Below are 16,065 nucleotides of genomic sequence, written 5' to 3'. Positions count from 1 at the left end.
TCAAAAAGAGAGGAGAGGGGAGAGAGGAGAGGGGAGAGAAAAGAGGGGAAAATGAGAGATGGAATGGGGAGGAAGAGAGAGAATAGAGGAGATGGAATGGAAAGAGAGAATAGAGAGAAAGGAGAGGAGAGGGAAAGGGGAGAGAGGGAAAGGGGAGAGAGGGAAAGGGGGAGAAGGAAAGGGGGAGAAGGAAAGGGGAGAGAGGGAAAACAGAGAGGAAAAGGGGAGAGAGAGAAAGATAGGGGGGAGGGGGTAAAGAAGAGGAGAGGATAGAGAGAGAGGAAAATGGAGAGACGGCGAGGGAATGGAGAGGAGACACAAGGGAGTGAACAGATGAGAGAAAGGAGAGATGAGAGAAAAGAGGAGAGGAGAGATAAGAGAGGGGAGAGGGGAAAGAGAAAGAGAGAGGTTAGAGAAGGGAAAGAGGAGAGAAAGACAACTTGGGTGATAGAGATAAAGATAGCAAGATAAAATCAGCAAGACAATAGTAAGATAGGAGAGAGTAAGAGAGCAAGAAAGATAAAAAGAAAAAGACATGTGATGTAAGTGTTCATGTGAGTGATTTTTTAAAGAGAATACTAAAATCTCTCAAGTCTAACACCGAGCACATAAATTTACAATTAATAACAAATATAAGGTATCTTATTTCTAATAATATAAAACAAAACCAAAAACTGCTCTTGATATGCTCCAGGGAATAATTTCAAACAACAAAAACAAGGCTGCCATGAAAAATAAAATTCTAAAGTATTTCCACAAAAACGTTCCGGTTTGGTAATGAGTTGCATCGCGTCACTTGTTCCATTGGACTATGTTGTCTCTGCTGCTGCAACAAGTACTGTCCACACAAAACTGACAGAACTTGCCTGATATATGCCCATACAGTTTCAAGTACAGACACGTAGAAACTTACTCACAGCAGTGTAGGTATTAGCTGGTCACACTATGATCGTTATTACTAGTGGTCACTGACACACACACACACACACACACACACACACACACACACACACACACACACACACACACACACACACACACACACACACACACACACCATCTTCCAACTACATACAGTCGAACCCTTAAATTCACGAGTGTTTGGCTCCTGGACATCCCCATGAATCCAGACTCTTAAGATTATGGTGTGTACTACTAAATTCAGTTTGTATAACAAGTAATTTAAGATTTGGCATCAGTATTTTGGAGGTTATTTCTCTAAATTTGGCTTTAACTTCATTAATTTTGATGTTCATAAGAATGTCAATAAAGAAGAGATTTTGCCATTGAAAATCCAGTAGGTTTTCAATGAAGGAGCCAAGTGCCAACCCTAAACAAAATCAATACTGTACTTTAAAAAAATAAAATTAGAATAACTAACACTGTTAGTTGGAGACCATTTGGTAAAATGTCAGATAAACAAAAAAGCTAATATAATGGGCCACAAATTTTGGGGTTCGACTGTATCTGGCATTCCTACAGTCACCTAACATTTGAAAGGCCATTTTCTAGTTCAAAGGCAAGCCCCATTGAACACAGCCAAGTTTAATTAAAGTTGCCCCCCCTTAAAAGACAATATATTATTCCAAGCCTCTTTAAATGGTCCTAAATCTCTTTAAATTGAGTTAAAAACTTATCATCTCCAAAAAATTCAAGGTGGTTAAGTGAAAAGCAGTTGTGCTCATGACTTCAGTGGCTCTGATGCAGAGAAATTGCAACAATTATAGGAACTGTTGATCTTTCAAGGCAAATTGAGCTGCAAGAAATTTATGAGGTTGCTATGGAGAAGTGAAGGAGTGAAGACGTTTCCAATGAGCTGCTGTTGCAGCATGAACAAGACCACCAAGTTTCACTGGCAAATAAGGATGATGCTGAAACTACACATACTCCTCGTGAATTCATTCTGCTATAATCTACAAGCATCGGTTTTGTAGTCAGTCATGTTGCTCTTTAACGAGAATGGGATTCAAACTGATAATGCAGCTCTACTCACTGAACAGCTTCAGCAGTTGCTTGAATACTATAGTATATGTCCAATAAAATGGATTAACGAGGGCAACATGTGTCTGCTTTAGTGAAAAATCCATTATATTGAAAGTTTCAGTAAACACTTTTGCCTTTATAAAAAGGAACTATGCATGCTCTATGCCAATCCCTAGATACCTGTCCCTCCTTCATAAATTTATTAAATAAAAGCACCAACCACTCCAAAACTATATCCTTACTTGCTTTTAACATTTCTATCTTGACACCATCAATCCCAGCTGCTTTATGCCCTTTCATTTTATGCATAACTTCATGCACCTTCCCCACACTCACATCTGACTCTAACTCATTCCTAAATGTTTTACTTCATCTTTATATATATATATAAAAAAAAAAAAAAAAAAAAAAAAAAAAAAAAAAATAGAGAGAGAGAGAGAGAGAGAGAGAGAGAGAGAGAGAGAGAGAGAGAGAGAGAGAGAGAGAGAGAGAGAGAGAGAGAGTATATATATATATATATATATATATATATATATATATATATCATATATATATATATATATATATATTATATATATATATATATATATTTATATGTAATCAAATCACAGCTTCCCTCTCTTTGTCAATATTTAACAGTTCCTCAAAATATCCCCTCCATCTCCCCCATCTAATAACATAAAAAGGAACACTGCAACAGGCCTACTGGCCATGCGAGGCAGCTCCAATTCTCCTACTGGCTTAAGCCAATGCCTTGACCTAGTGAGGTCAGACACGTCACTTAAGGGAGGAGCACGGCATCCGACCTAGTAGCACAAGCTAGTCAGGTCCAACTCACACCCACTCATGTATTTATCTAACCCGTTTTTAAAACTACACAACGTCTTAGCTTCTATGACGGTACTCGGGAGTTTGTTCCACTCATCCAAAACTCTATTACCAAACCAGTGCTTTCCTATATCCTTCCTGTATCTGAATTTTTCCAATTTAAAGCCATTGCTGCGAGTCCTGTCTATGTTAGATATTTTTAGTGTGCTATTTACATCCCCTTTATTAATTCCCTTTTTCCAGTCATACACCCCAATCATATCCCCTCTACGCCTTTCTAGAGAGTGCAGATTCAGGGCCCTCAGTCTATCCTCATAGGGAAGATTTCTGATACATGGGATCAACTTTGTCATCCTCCTTCGTACATTTATATCCATTCTGTAATACGGTGATCAAAACTGCACAGCATAATCTAAATGAGGCCTAACCAAAGATATACAGAATTGAAGAACAACCTGAGGACTTCTATTATTTATACTTCTTGCTATGAAGCCAAGGATTCTGTTAGCTTTATTGCAAACACTAATGCACTGTTGTCTTGGTTTTAGATTACTACTAACCAGAACTCCTAAATCCTTTTTACAGTCCATAATATTAAGATCTACATTATTTAGTTTATATGTCGCATGGTTATTTTCCTGTCCAACATTTAGAACTTTGCATTTGTCTATATTAAACTGCATCTGCCACTTCTCTGACCACTGCATCAGTCTATTCAAATCACCCTGGAGTGCTCTAATGTCCTCATTAGAATGAATTGGACGGCCTATTTTGGTGTCATCAACAAATATGCTTATGTCGCTATTTATTCCCTCATCTGTCGTTTATGTAGATTGTGAACAACAAGGGGCGCAACACTAACCCCTGTGGAACATCGCTTGTGACGTGCCCCCATTATGATTTCTCCCCATCTGTGCAAACTCTCTGCTGCCTATTTGTCAACCATGCCTCTACCCAGGAAAAAATTTCTCCTCCAATTCCATGTGCCGTAAGTTTCCTTAATAGTCTCTGATGTGGAACTTTATTGAAAGCCTTACTGAAGTCCATATACACAATATTATATTCATTACCATGATCTACCTCCTCAAACACCTTAGTGAAGTTAGTAAATTCGTAAGACAGGAACACCCCTTTGTAAAACCGTGCTGAGATTCATTAATCAATTTTTGCCTTTCAAGATGGCTATGAATTGCTTCAGCAATTATTGATTCCATAAATTTTCCCACTATGGAGGTAAGGCTTATTGGTCTATAGTTCGAAACTAAGGACCTGTCACCTGCCTTGTAAATAGGTGTTACATTTGCCATTTTCCACTTATCAGGCACTATGCCAGTTTGTAGTGATATCTTGAAAAGATTAGCCAAAGGTATGCTAAGTTCCTCTTTACATTCCTTTAATATCCTTGCAAACAGTTCATCAGGGCCTGGGGATTTATTAGGTTTTAATTTCTCTATTTGTCTGAGAACCATATCACTAGTTACCGCAATCGTGCAAAGTTTATTATCGTCCTGTTCTACATAATCTACTATTTCTGGAATTTCGCTAGTATTTTCCTGGATAAAAACTGAGAGGAAGTAAGTATTGAAAATTTCACACATATCCTTATCACTGTCAGTGATCTGACTTGAGTTACTCTTAAGTGGGTCTATCTTGTCCCTAATCTTGCTTCTGTATACCTGAAAGAACCCTCTGGGGTTAGTCTTCGAATCCCTTACGACCTTAGCCTCATAATCCCTTTTTGCTTTTCTTATTCCTTTTTTTCTCTCTTTAATTGAATATACTGATTTCTTAGCTGCCCATTCCCTCTTTTGATATGCCTATATATGCCTCTCTTTTGACCAATGAGATGTTTTAATCTATTGTTCATCCATTTGGGATCATTTTTGTTAGATCTAATTTCCCTACTCGGAACAAAAGTTGTCTGGGCAGCTAGAACTATGCTCTGAAAAACGCCATATTGGCGACCAAGACCACCTACCTGACCCATAGTCAGGTCATCCCAGTTTAGCCCACCCAGGTAATTTTTCAGTCCAATGAAATCAGCCAAGCGAAAGTCTGGGACAGAGATTTGATTGCAGCTATCTGGGTAATTCCATGATATATTGAAACTAAGTGATTTGTGCTCGCCTTTCCCAAGCTCATCATTAACCTCAAGATTATTAATGAGTGATTTTTTTGTTGGCAAGAACCAAGTCAAGTAGAAAAGCAATCCTGAACCGTATCAAGAAAGTCACTAGACTCGAGATTTCCTGTTACACAGTTCCAATCAATTTGTCTAAAGTTAAAATCTCCCATTAATACAACATTTTCATATTTAGATGCCTTATGAATTTTGTCCCATAACAGCTTACTGCACTCTCTATCAAGGTTTGGGGGCCTATAAATCTCACCCAAAATTAATTTGTCATGACCTTCAAGAAACTGTAGCCAAACAGATTCTGTGTCCAATGTTTCTAATCTTATATCATGTCTCAGACAACATTTTAAATTTTCTCTGACATACATTGCCACTTCACCATCCTTCTTGTTGACCCTATCAGTGTGGAACAGTTTATAACCCTGTATGTTGCATTCAGAAGGCATTTCTCTATCTTTCAGGTTGAACTCGCTATTTTTTTTTTATTATTTTTTTTTATTATCACACTGGCCGATTCCCACCAAGGCAGGGTGGCCCGAAAAAGAAAAACTTTCACCATCATTCACTCCATCACTGTCTTGCCAGAAGGGTGCTTTACACTACAGTTTTTAAACTGCAACATTAACACCCCTCCTTCAGAGTGCAGGCACTGTACTTCCCATCTCCAGGACTCAAGTCCGCCTGCCGCTTTCTGAACCCCTTCATAAATGTTACTTTGCTCACACTCCAACAGCAACGTCAAGTATTAAAACCATTTGTCTCCATTCACTCCTATCAAACACGCTCACGCATGCCTGTTGGAAGTCCAAGCCCCTCGCACACAAAACCTCCTTTACCCCCTCCCTCCAACCTTTCCTAGGCCGACCCCTACCCCGCCTTCCTTCCACTACAGACTGATACACTCTTGAAGTTATTCTGTTTCGCTCCATTCTCTCCACATGTCCGAACCACCTCAACAACCCTTCCTCAGCCCTCTGGACCTCTTGAACTCGTTACTGTTTGTTAATAACTGCTAAATCCATTTGTTTCCTAGGCTTGGTCAATTTATTAATCTTGCTCCAAAATTATTGACAGCACTTCACCCACTCTCTCATTTGCTCTCTTTTTACATTCACTTACCTCTCTTTACCTCTTTTTCTCTCAATATGCTCCTCCCTCCTTATATCATTTCTGCTTTGCAAAAACTGTTTTTTACCTTTTTTACCACTCTCTACCTCACCATTCCACCAATCACTCCTCTTGTCTCCCACACCCACCCCCCTATATCCACAAACTTCTGATGGACACTAACACCATTTTTAAATCTACCCCACATCTCTTCAGGTGGTTCGGACATTTAGAGAGGAAGGACATTTAGTGGAAGGAAGGCGGGGTAGGAGTCGTCCTAAGAAATGTTGAAGGGAGGGGGTAAAAGAGGTTTCGTGTGGGAGGGACTTGGACTTGCAGCAAGCGTGCATGAGTAAGATAAGAGCAAGTGGAGACTGTTTTTTATGACTTGACGTGCTGTTGGAGTGTGAGCAAAGTAACATTTATGAAGGGATTCAGGGAAACCGGTTAGCAGGGCTTGAACCCTGGAAGTGGGAAGTACAGTTCCTGTGTTCTGAAGGAAAGGTGTTGATATGTTGCAGTTTTTTAACTGTAGTGTAGGCATGACTCTGGCAAGACAGTGATGGAGTGAATGATGATGAAAGTGTTTCTTCTTTGTCTGGTCACCCTGCCTTGGTGGGAAATGGCCAATGTGTTAATAAAAAATATACTTTCACTAGCCCATCTTTCTACCAAGAGTTGCTTATATCTTACTGTAACTACCTCCTCCTCCTCTGGTTTATAAACCTTCACCTCTTACTTACTAGCAACAACTAAATGAGGAGAGGTTAAGGAAAATCAACCTGACAACACTGGAGGACAGGAGGTATTGGCGGGACATGATAATGACACATAAAATACTGAAGAGGAACTGACAGAATGCTTCAGAGATGGGACATAGCAACAAGAGGTCACAATTCCTATGGAAACTGAAAACTCAGATGAGTCACAGGGATGTAAAGTATTTCTTCAGTCACAGAGTTATCAGGAAGTGGAACAATCTGGCAACTGATGTAGTGGAAGCAGGATCCATACACAGTTTTAAGAGGTATGATAAAGCTCTTGGAGCAGAGAGTAGACCTAGTAGTGACCAGAGAAGAGGTGGGGCCCCTCCAATCACAAAAATTGCACAACCCAAGCCAAAACATGTTACAGCAAGTTGTTCTTGCCTTTCACAACTGCTACAGCTTCTTTAACATATGACACTGCCTTATTTGCATTTGAAGAGAAAATACAGACTTTGGAAAAGCCTCAACAGTTTTCTTTAACACACCAGCTATCTCCCATCGAAATAGGGATGTACCACCATCATTTGTCAAATAGCTATCTCGTCAGAAGCGTGCCAACATCATAGTTCAGATGACCCTGCAAACTGCAACAACCCCACCCTTCCTTCAGAGTGTAGACATTGTGCTTCCCATCTCCAATGAAAAGCTCTGTTCTTCAAGACACAGTAGTCATGCCAAGGTCATTAACCCTTACAGTGTCTGTCCCATAATATTACGGCTTGAAAAGCCAGTGTCAGTCCCGTAATACTATGCCAAAATTCTTCCTCCTTCAAATCTGGTGGAGACAGCTGGAAGGCCTACATATGAAAGAATGGGTCTGCATGGTTAGTGTGCACAGAATAAAAACAAATTCTGCATCATGCAGTGCACAATGAGAAAAAAAAACTCCGGCTGTGTTTTTGGTTTAAAACAGCGACGTCACAGTGTATTTTTGTATGGTATTTATGGTTGTATTCTCGTTTTCTTGGTCTCATTTGATAGAATGGAAGATATATTACAAAAATGGAGATGATTTTGATTGGTTTCAGGACTGAAAGTAGCTTAACCCTTTCAGGGTTTCTGACGTACTAGTACGGCTTACGCACCAGGATTACTGACGTACTAGAACGCCTAAATTCTAGCGCCTTCAAATCTAGTGAGAGAAAGCTGGTAGGCCTACATATGAAAGAATGGGTCTATGTGGTCAGTGTGCACAGTATAAAAAAAAATCATGCAGCACACAGTGCATGATGAGAAAAAAAAAAACTCCGACCGTGTTTTTGGTTTAAAACAGTGAATTTGCAGTGTATTTTTGTATGGTATTTATGGTTGTATTCTAGTTTTCCTGGTCACATTTTAAAGAATGGAAGACATATTACAGATATTGAGATGATTTTGATTGGTTTCATAATGAAAAGTACCTTGAAATTGAGCTCAAAGTAGCAGAAATGTTCGATTTTTACCAAATTTCAAAAGTAAACAAATCATGCCAAGTGTCCAATTCACGTCAACTGGTGAGTCTAATATTCTTTCACAAGTGCACTGATATTATTTATACCATTTCTACACTAATGCAGTAGTCCGAATAACAGTAAATCTTCTATTTTTTGTGAGAATAAAAATTCAAAGTGGAAAGCAAAAGAGATGTAAGAGGGGCCTGGGGACGTGACTAATGAAAAGAGAAAAAGTCATTTTAGTACCAGAAATGTCTGTCTTTCTTATTCTGGACCCTATTTGGAAATTGGCATCGTCTGAAATTTGTGAAATTGGCAAAATTGCCAATTTCTGACCACTTTATTGGATAGTTGAAATCAGTAAATGGGTGGTTTCTTGTACTCATTCGATAGAAAAAACTGAGTTCCAGTGAAATAGATATGATTTTTGTCGACTAGTACATTGAAATTGGGCGAAAATAAGGCTCAAAGTGGGCAAAATCACTGATGCGTAAACATTGTCAAGACTGCTAACTTCACGAGAGCATAATTTCGTAAGTTTTCCATCAAAAACAGTGATTATGTGTGAGTGAGGTAAAAGTATTGAATGATGAAATCTTGAAATCAGAAATCTTCCCTATGAGGATAGACTGAGGGCCCTGAATCTGCACTCTCTCGAAAGGTGTAGAATTAAGGGGGATATGATTGAGGTGTACTAATGGAAAACAGGAATAAATAAAGGGGATGTAAATAGCGTGCTGAAAATTTCCAGCCAAGACAGGACTCGCAGCAATGGTTTCAAGTTGGAAAAATTCAGATTCAGGAAGGATATAGGAAAGCACTGGTTTGGTAATAGAGTTGTGGATAAGTGGAACAAACTCCCAAGTACAGTTATTCAGGCTAAAACTTTGTGTAGTTTTAAAAATAGGTTAGATAAATACATGAGTGGGTGTGAGTTGGACCTGACTAGCTTGTGCTGCTGGGTCTGGTGCCGTGCTCCATCCTTGAGTGGAGGTGACCAGACTGGGTGGGTCATTGGGCTAATCCGGGGAGGGGGAGGGGAAGCACTGGTCTAATCCGGGGGGGGGGGGACATGGACCTGCTCTGCATGTGTCAATAGGCCTGTTGCAGTGTTCCTTCTTTCTTATGTTCCCCATGGAGGTAAGAGGAAATAAACAAGAACAAGAGCTAGAAAGAAAATAAAAGAAAACCCAGAGGGGTGTGTGTATATATATGCTCATACATGTACTGTATGTGTAGTGTAACCTAGGTGTAAGCAGAAGTAGCATGTTTATGAGACAGAGAAAAGACACCAGCATCCTACCATCATGTAAAACAATTACAGGCTTCCATTTTACACTCACTTGGCAGGACGGTAGTACCTCCCTGGGCAGTACCTACAGACATACAGTGGTTCCTCAATAATCGTCTGGCCTGAAAGTCGTCCATTTCGGAAATAGTCCCATTATTTCATCTAAACATTGGCTCGCAAATGGTCCGTTAACTCGCTAATCGTCTTTCGTCCTGGACGCGTACTCACGGCTCTGAGCCGTTCCCAGCCAGTGTGCCACTGTTTACCAGTGAGTGACGGTCCCCTCGTGTGTTCATACGAAATAGTTCATAATATTCCATTCATTTTAGTGCTTGCAAGTGCTAAATAAGTTACCATGGCTCCAAAGAAAGCTCCTAGTGCCAAACCTTTGGTAAAGGTGAGAAATACGACTGAATTTAAGAAAAACATCATTGAACAATATGAAAGGAGCAAGAGTTTCAGCAGGAAGAGCAACAGATCGCAGCTCAGAATCTTGCTGCAGAGGAGGAGGAAGAGAGATGGAAGATGGAAGGTGCCTTCTTCAGAAATTAAGATTTTTGAAATGTGGGGTAGGATGGAAAGATTTATGGAGAAACATGTTGCAAGCCATATCGGCAACTTGTACAGTGACAGAGTCTTGGCCCATTTTAGGGAAGTTTTAAAGAGATGCCAGAAACAGAGCTCTCTGGACAGTTTTTTTGCGAGACAGGACTCCAGTGACTCTCAAGCTGGTCCTAGTGGCATTAACCCTTTCAGGGTCCAAGGGCCAAATCTGGAGTCACGCACCAGTGTCCAAGAATTTAAAAAAAAAAAATTTGTTATTTTTTCTTATGAAATCGTAGAGAATCTTTTTGTGAAGGTAATAAAACAAAAAGTACGAAATTTAGGTTGGAAAAGAAATTAATAAATTGCTCTCGCTAATTTTGATGTGTCAGCTTATATTTACGTTAATCGGCGATTTTGCCGACTTTGACTCTCATTTTAGGCCAATTATTATTATTCCAATCAACCAAATTCTTAGCTATTTCACTAGTATTACTTCTATTCTATCGATTGAGCACAAGAAATCGCCAAGTCAACTGTTTCAACTACAAAATAAAGTGATCGGAAATTGTTAATTTGGCCAATTTAACACAAAGTTCAAAATATTCCAATTTCAAAATAGGGTCCAGAATAAACAATGTAGGCATTCCTGGCACTAAACTAACATTTCCTCTGTTCATTAGTTATGTTTTGAGGCTTTACAAATAAATTCCATTTTGATTTTTTATTCACATAATGAATTTTTATTCACACCAAAAAATAGAAGATTTACTGTTATGCAATACTGTAATAATTCTATAAATATCATCACCATATTTGTGAATGTATATTAGACCCACCAGCTGACGTGTATTAGACGTGTGAGGTCGTTTGTTTACTCTTGAATATCGGCAAAAATTTAACATTTCCGCTACTTTGAGCTCAGTCTCAAGCCATTTCCAGTGCTAAAACCAATCAAAATCATCTCTATTTCTGTAATATGTCTTCCATTCTATCAAATGAGACCAAGAAATCGCAAATACAACTATAAAAAACATACGAAAAAACACTGCAAAGTTGCTGTTTTAATCGAAAAATCATGATTTCATTTTTTTTCTCTCATTATACACAGTGTGCTGCAGGATCTGTTTTATGTGGTGCACACATACCACATAGATGTATTCTCTCATATCTAGGCCCAAATGTACCACTTACAGTTTATCAGAGTGAGCTGAGCTCATGGCGTAGATCTACGGTTTGGACACTCACCGTAAAGCCGTAGATCTACGGTACGGACCCTGAAAGGGTTAAGAAACAGAGAAGTAACCCCAGAAAAGCACTTGGTACCTGAGGTGTTGATGGAAGGGGATTCCCCTTCCAAACAGTAATTCAATGTCTCTCCTCCTCCAGTCTTCCATACACTAAGAAGAATTGGCAATAAAGGTAAGTGTTATGCTGTTATGTTCCATTCATCATGTGCCATTGTATTGTTTATGTACTACATCTATATTTCATGTAAAAATTTTTTTTGTTTTAATACTTCTGGGTGTCAGGAATGGATTAATTGTATTTACATCATTTCTTATGGGGAAAATTGATTCGAAAATCGTCTATTTCAATAATAGTCCCACTTCCAGGAACGGATTATGGACGATAATTGAGGGACCACTGTACATGCATACAGTAGGGCCCCGCTTTATGGCATTCCGCTAATATGGTCATTTCAAATTATGGCCTAAACTCTCTATACGGCTCCCCCCACCTGACTTTCTAATACAGTTACCGCGCCCCACCCTGTTTACATTCTCCGTGAGCACATCTCTCCATTGTGTCTGGAAACTCCAAAATTTCAAGTGTTTTTAAAAGTTATTTCATATTTTATGTACATTTTTTTTTTAACAAGTCGGCCGTCTCCCACTAAGGCAGGGTGACCCAAAAAGAAAGAAAATCCCCAACAAGAAAATACTTTCATCATCATTCAACATTTTCACCACACTCACACATAATAACTGTTTTTGCAGAGGTGCTCAGAATTCAACAGTTTAAAAGCATATACGTATATACACAACATATCCCTCCAATCTGCCAATATCCCAAACCCCTCCTTTAAAGTGCAGGCATTGTACTTCCCATTTCCAGGACTCAAGTCTGACTATATAAAAATAACCGGTTTCCCCGAATCCCTTCACTAAATATTACCCTGCTCACACTCCAACAGCTTGTCAGATCCCAAATACCATTCATCTCCACTCACTCCTATCTAACACGCGTACAGGTACACATTAAAATCAGTAAGTGTGTCTTATGTCTCGAGATGCCATATTAGTAATGATAATAATACTCAATAATAATCATTGAGTCTCATTAAATGTTGTATATTATGTTAATATACACATTTTCATTAATCCATGTATGATATTTTTTCAAAATTATATAATAAACATGATACATAACATATAAAGATGATAAATACACTCCACAATAGAATAAACAAACATAAATATGAGATGTGGTAGCCAGACGACTTGTACGAGTTACGCCATGTTAGTAATGATAATAATAATCACCGAGCCTTATTAAATGTCGTATATTACGTTAATATACACATTTTCACTAATCCAGCTGTGATATTTTTTCAAAACTATATAATAAACACTATACATAACATATAAAGATGATAAATACACCCCACAGTAGAATAAACAAACATAAATACGAGATGTGGTAGCCAGACAACTTGTACAAATGACAGCAAGAATAATGTTTTCTCTAGTCCAACATAAGAGAAAATGTGTTACTGGGAGTAACTGTAGAAAATTATTCCTATCATATGCCTTCACTCGAGTGTCATTTCTTCTAAAAAATGGTGTTTCATGAGAAGGGGAGTGTTCCTCTTTATTTATTCTACCGTATCAATGTAGAGACATTATTATTAACACACTGGCCGATTCCCACCAAGGCAGGGTGGCCCGAAAAAGAAAAACTTTCACCATCATTCACTCCATCACTGTCTTGCCAGAAGGGTGCTTTACACTACAGTTTTTAAACTGCAACATTAACACCCCTCCTTCAGAGTGCAGGCACTGTACTTCCCATCTCCAGGACTCAAGTCCGGCCTGCCGGTTTCCCTGAACCCCTTCATAAATGTTACTTTGCTCACACTCCAACAGCACGTCAAGTATTAAAAACCATTTGTCTCCATTCACTCCTATCAAACACGCTCACGCATGCCTGCTGGAAGTCCAAGCCCCTCGCACACAAAAACCTCCTTTACCCCCTCCCTCCCAACCAACCTTTCCTAGGCTGATTCCCTACCCCGCCTTCCTTCCACTACAGACTGATGCACTCTTGAAGTTATTCTGTTTCAGCCCCATTCTCCACATGTCCGAACCACCTCAACAACCCTTCCTCAGCCCTCTGGACAACAGTTTTGGTAATCCCGCACCTCCTCCTAACTTCCAAACTACGAATTCTCTGCATTATATTCACACCACACATTGCTCTCAGACATGACATCTCCACTGCCTCCAGCCTTCTCCTCGCTGCAACATTCATCACCCATGCTTCACACCCATATAAGGAGTTGTGGTAAACTATACTCTCATACATTCCCCTCTTTGCCTCCAAGGACAAAGTTCTTTGTCTCCACAGACTCCTAAGTGCACCACTCACCCTTTTCCCCTCATCAATTCTATGATTCACCTCATCTTTCATAGACCCATCCGCTGACACGTCCACTCCCAAATATCTGAATACATTCACCTCCTCCATACTCTCTCCCTCCAATCTGATATCCAATCTTTCATCACCTAATCTTTTTGTTATCCTCATAACCTTACTCTTTCCTGTATTCACTTTCAATTTTCTTCTTTTGCATACCCTACCAAATTCATCCACCAACCTCTGCAACTTCTCTTCAGAATCTCCCAAGAGCACAGTGTCATCAGTGTCATAGGAAAATATATTCTACAATTTAAAGAGACTTTTTTTAAAGATCGCAACAGAAGGGACATTTAATTCCACAACATTTGACACTTTAAGGGCTAAATGTTATCTCTCATATAAGTGCAACTTACAGACTCAACAAGCATTCAATGAGGCTTGCCTGTATTATGCATCATAATACTGTGATCACAATCTTGAGCTTAAGCTGTGCAAATGAGATAAACCAAGTGATCTTTCAGAAGACAAAAATGGCCTTATATTTATCCCTGCAGCATATCATTTTTTCCAAATGAAACTCCAGGAAAACCTTAATGTTAATAAATTTCATTATATCTTAAGAGATGAACTGTGTACAGTAAGTGAGCTTTTCTAACTTGTATAGTACTGTACAGTAAACTATATTGTCAAAATTGTGACTATTCTCATTTATTGTTTTTAAATACATTGCTTCCTGTAATTTCAGATGGGCAGCATAACAAAATGAAAGGTTAACACTCACCAGTTGTTGCTGAGTTGAGCCCTGAGACCCACTTTGTGAATCATCCAGCTGAAAGGCTTCCAGGGAAAACCTAGAGAGGTCTCCCCCAGCTGCACTGCCTGCTTGCCCTCCACCCCACCCAACCATAGAGTCCTGTCAGGATTAATCAATCACTGTTAATGTAGAAAGTGAACAAGTTTTGGATGAGGGTTAACCCTCATCAATATTGTGATAAAAAACTGCACACTATATCGTAGGCCTGAAGTAAAATAAAACTGATAACAGAATACAGTGGCCCCTTGAGTTACGATATTAATTTGTAACAGAAGACATATTGTATCTCCAAAATATCATAACTCAAACCTCAAAATACATGGTCTTATGGTAATTCATTCTCAGTTTTTTTGTTGTTTACACACACTGGGTTTTTCTAAGTAATAAACAAGAATACACTGCAGCTTGAAATATCCAGAGGCACTGTCACCCAGCAGGAGAGTAAGCTGAGAGAGAGAAGGCAGAACAAGTCCGAGGAGGCAAGGTAGAGTAGGCAGGCAGGGAAGGGATGGAGGCAGGAGGAAGGGAAGGGATGCAGGGAATAAGGAATGAAGGAAGGGAGGGAGGGAGGGAAGGCAATCAGGCAGGAAGGGGGAAAGGAGGGAGGGAGGCAAAGAAGGTGGGAAGCAGATAGGCAGGGAGGGAGGGAGGGAGGGAGGGAGGATGGCAGAGACAGACAGGCAGGTAAAGAGGCAAGACACAGGCAGGCAGGTAGAGGCATGCAGGAAGAGGGAGAAAGTGGGAAGGAGAGGCTAGTAGGCCGACTGGTAAAGAACTGTAGACTTGATATTAACACACTCGTCACCATCCACGTCTGATACAGTATGGTCTCCCTTCCTCCCACCACAACCCCCCGCACTCACCTCCAACACACCCTCAACCATCACTCCATACAAAACCTTTCCATCACCGTGTCTTGTCTCTGAGCTGAGATCCACTCACACCTACCAACTTTGTGTGTGTTGTATCTCAATTTTTCATCACAACTCGAAACTAAATTTCTTTATGAGGGAAAATTGAAACTCAAAATTATCATAATGCCAGTCCATCATAACTCAAGGGGCCATTACATTATAAAAGAACACAAGAACAACAGGAAACTATTCACTAAAAAGTATAGATTATATATATAGAGACAGAGAGAGAGAGAGAGAGAGAGAGAGAGAGAGAGAGAGAGAGAGAGAGAGAGAGAGAGAGAGAGAGAGACAAAGAGAGAGAGACAGAGACAGAGAGAGAGACAGAGACAGAGACAGAGAGAGAGAGAGAGAGACAGAGAGAGACAGAGACAGAGACAGAGAGAGAGACAGAGAGAGAGAGAGAGAGAGAGAGAGAGAGAGAGAGAGAGAGAGAGAGAGAGAGAGAGAGAGAGAGAGAGAGAGAGAGAGAGAGAGAGAGAGAGAGAGAGAGAGAGAGAGAGAGAGAGAGAGAGAGAGAGAGAGAGAGAGAGAGAGAGAGAGAGAGAGAAGAGAGAGAGAGAGAGAGAGAGAGAGAGAGAGAGAGAGAGAGAGAGAGAGAGAGAG

General features: G+C 39.8%; 1 protein-coding gene across 2 annotated transcripts in view; it reads right to left on the bottom strand.

Moving 5' to 3' along the window:
* The window catches only part of LOC128688374 (longitudinals lacking protein, isoforms H/M/V), a 269,681-nt gene that overhangs the window by 232,837 nt on the left and 20,779 nt on the right, over positions 1–16,065 (bottom strand). For both annotated transcript variants that reach the window (XM_070086755.1, XM_053776205.2), the window contains exon 6: positions 14,513–14,644. In XM_070086755.1, the coding sequence (XP_069942856.1) occupies positions 14,513–14,644 (132 nt within the window). The remainder of the gene's footprint in view (positions 1–14,512; positions 14,645–16,065) is intronic.

This window comes from Cherax quadricarinatus, chromosome 19 (assembly GCF_038502225.1).
Source record: "Cherax quadricarinatus isolate ZL_2023a chromosome 19, ASM3850222v1, whole genome shotgun sequence".
Taxonomy (NCBI): Eukaryota; Metazoa; Arthropoda; class Malacostraca; order Decapoda; family Parastacidae; genus Cherax; species Cherax quadricarinatus.
This window is presented reverse-complemented; position numbering and strand designations above follow the sequence as displayed.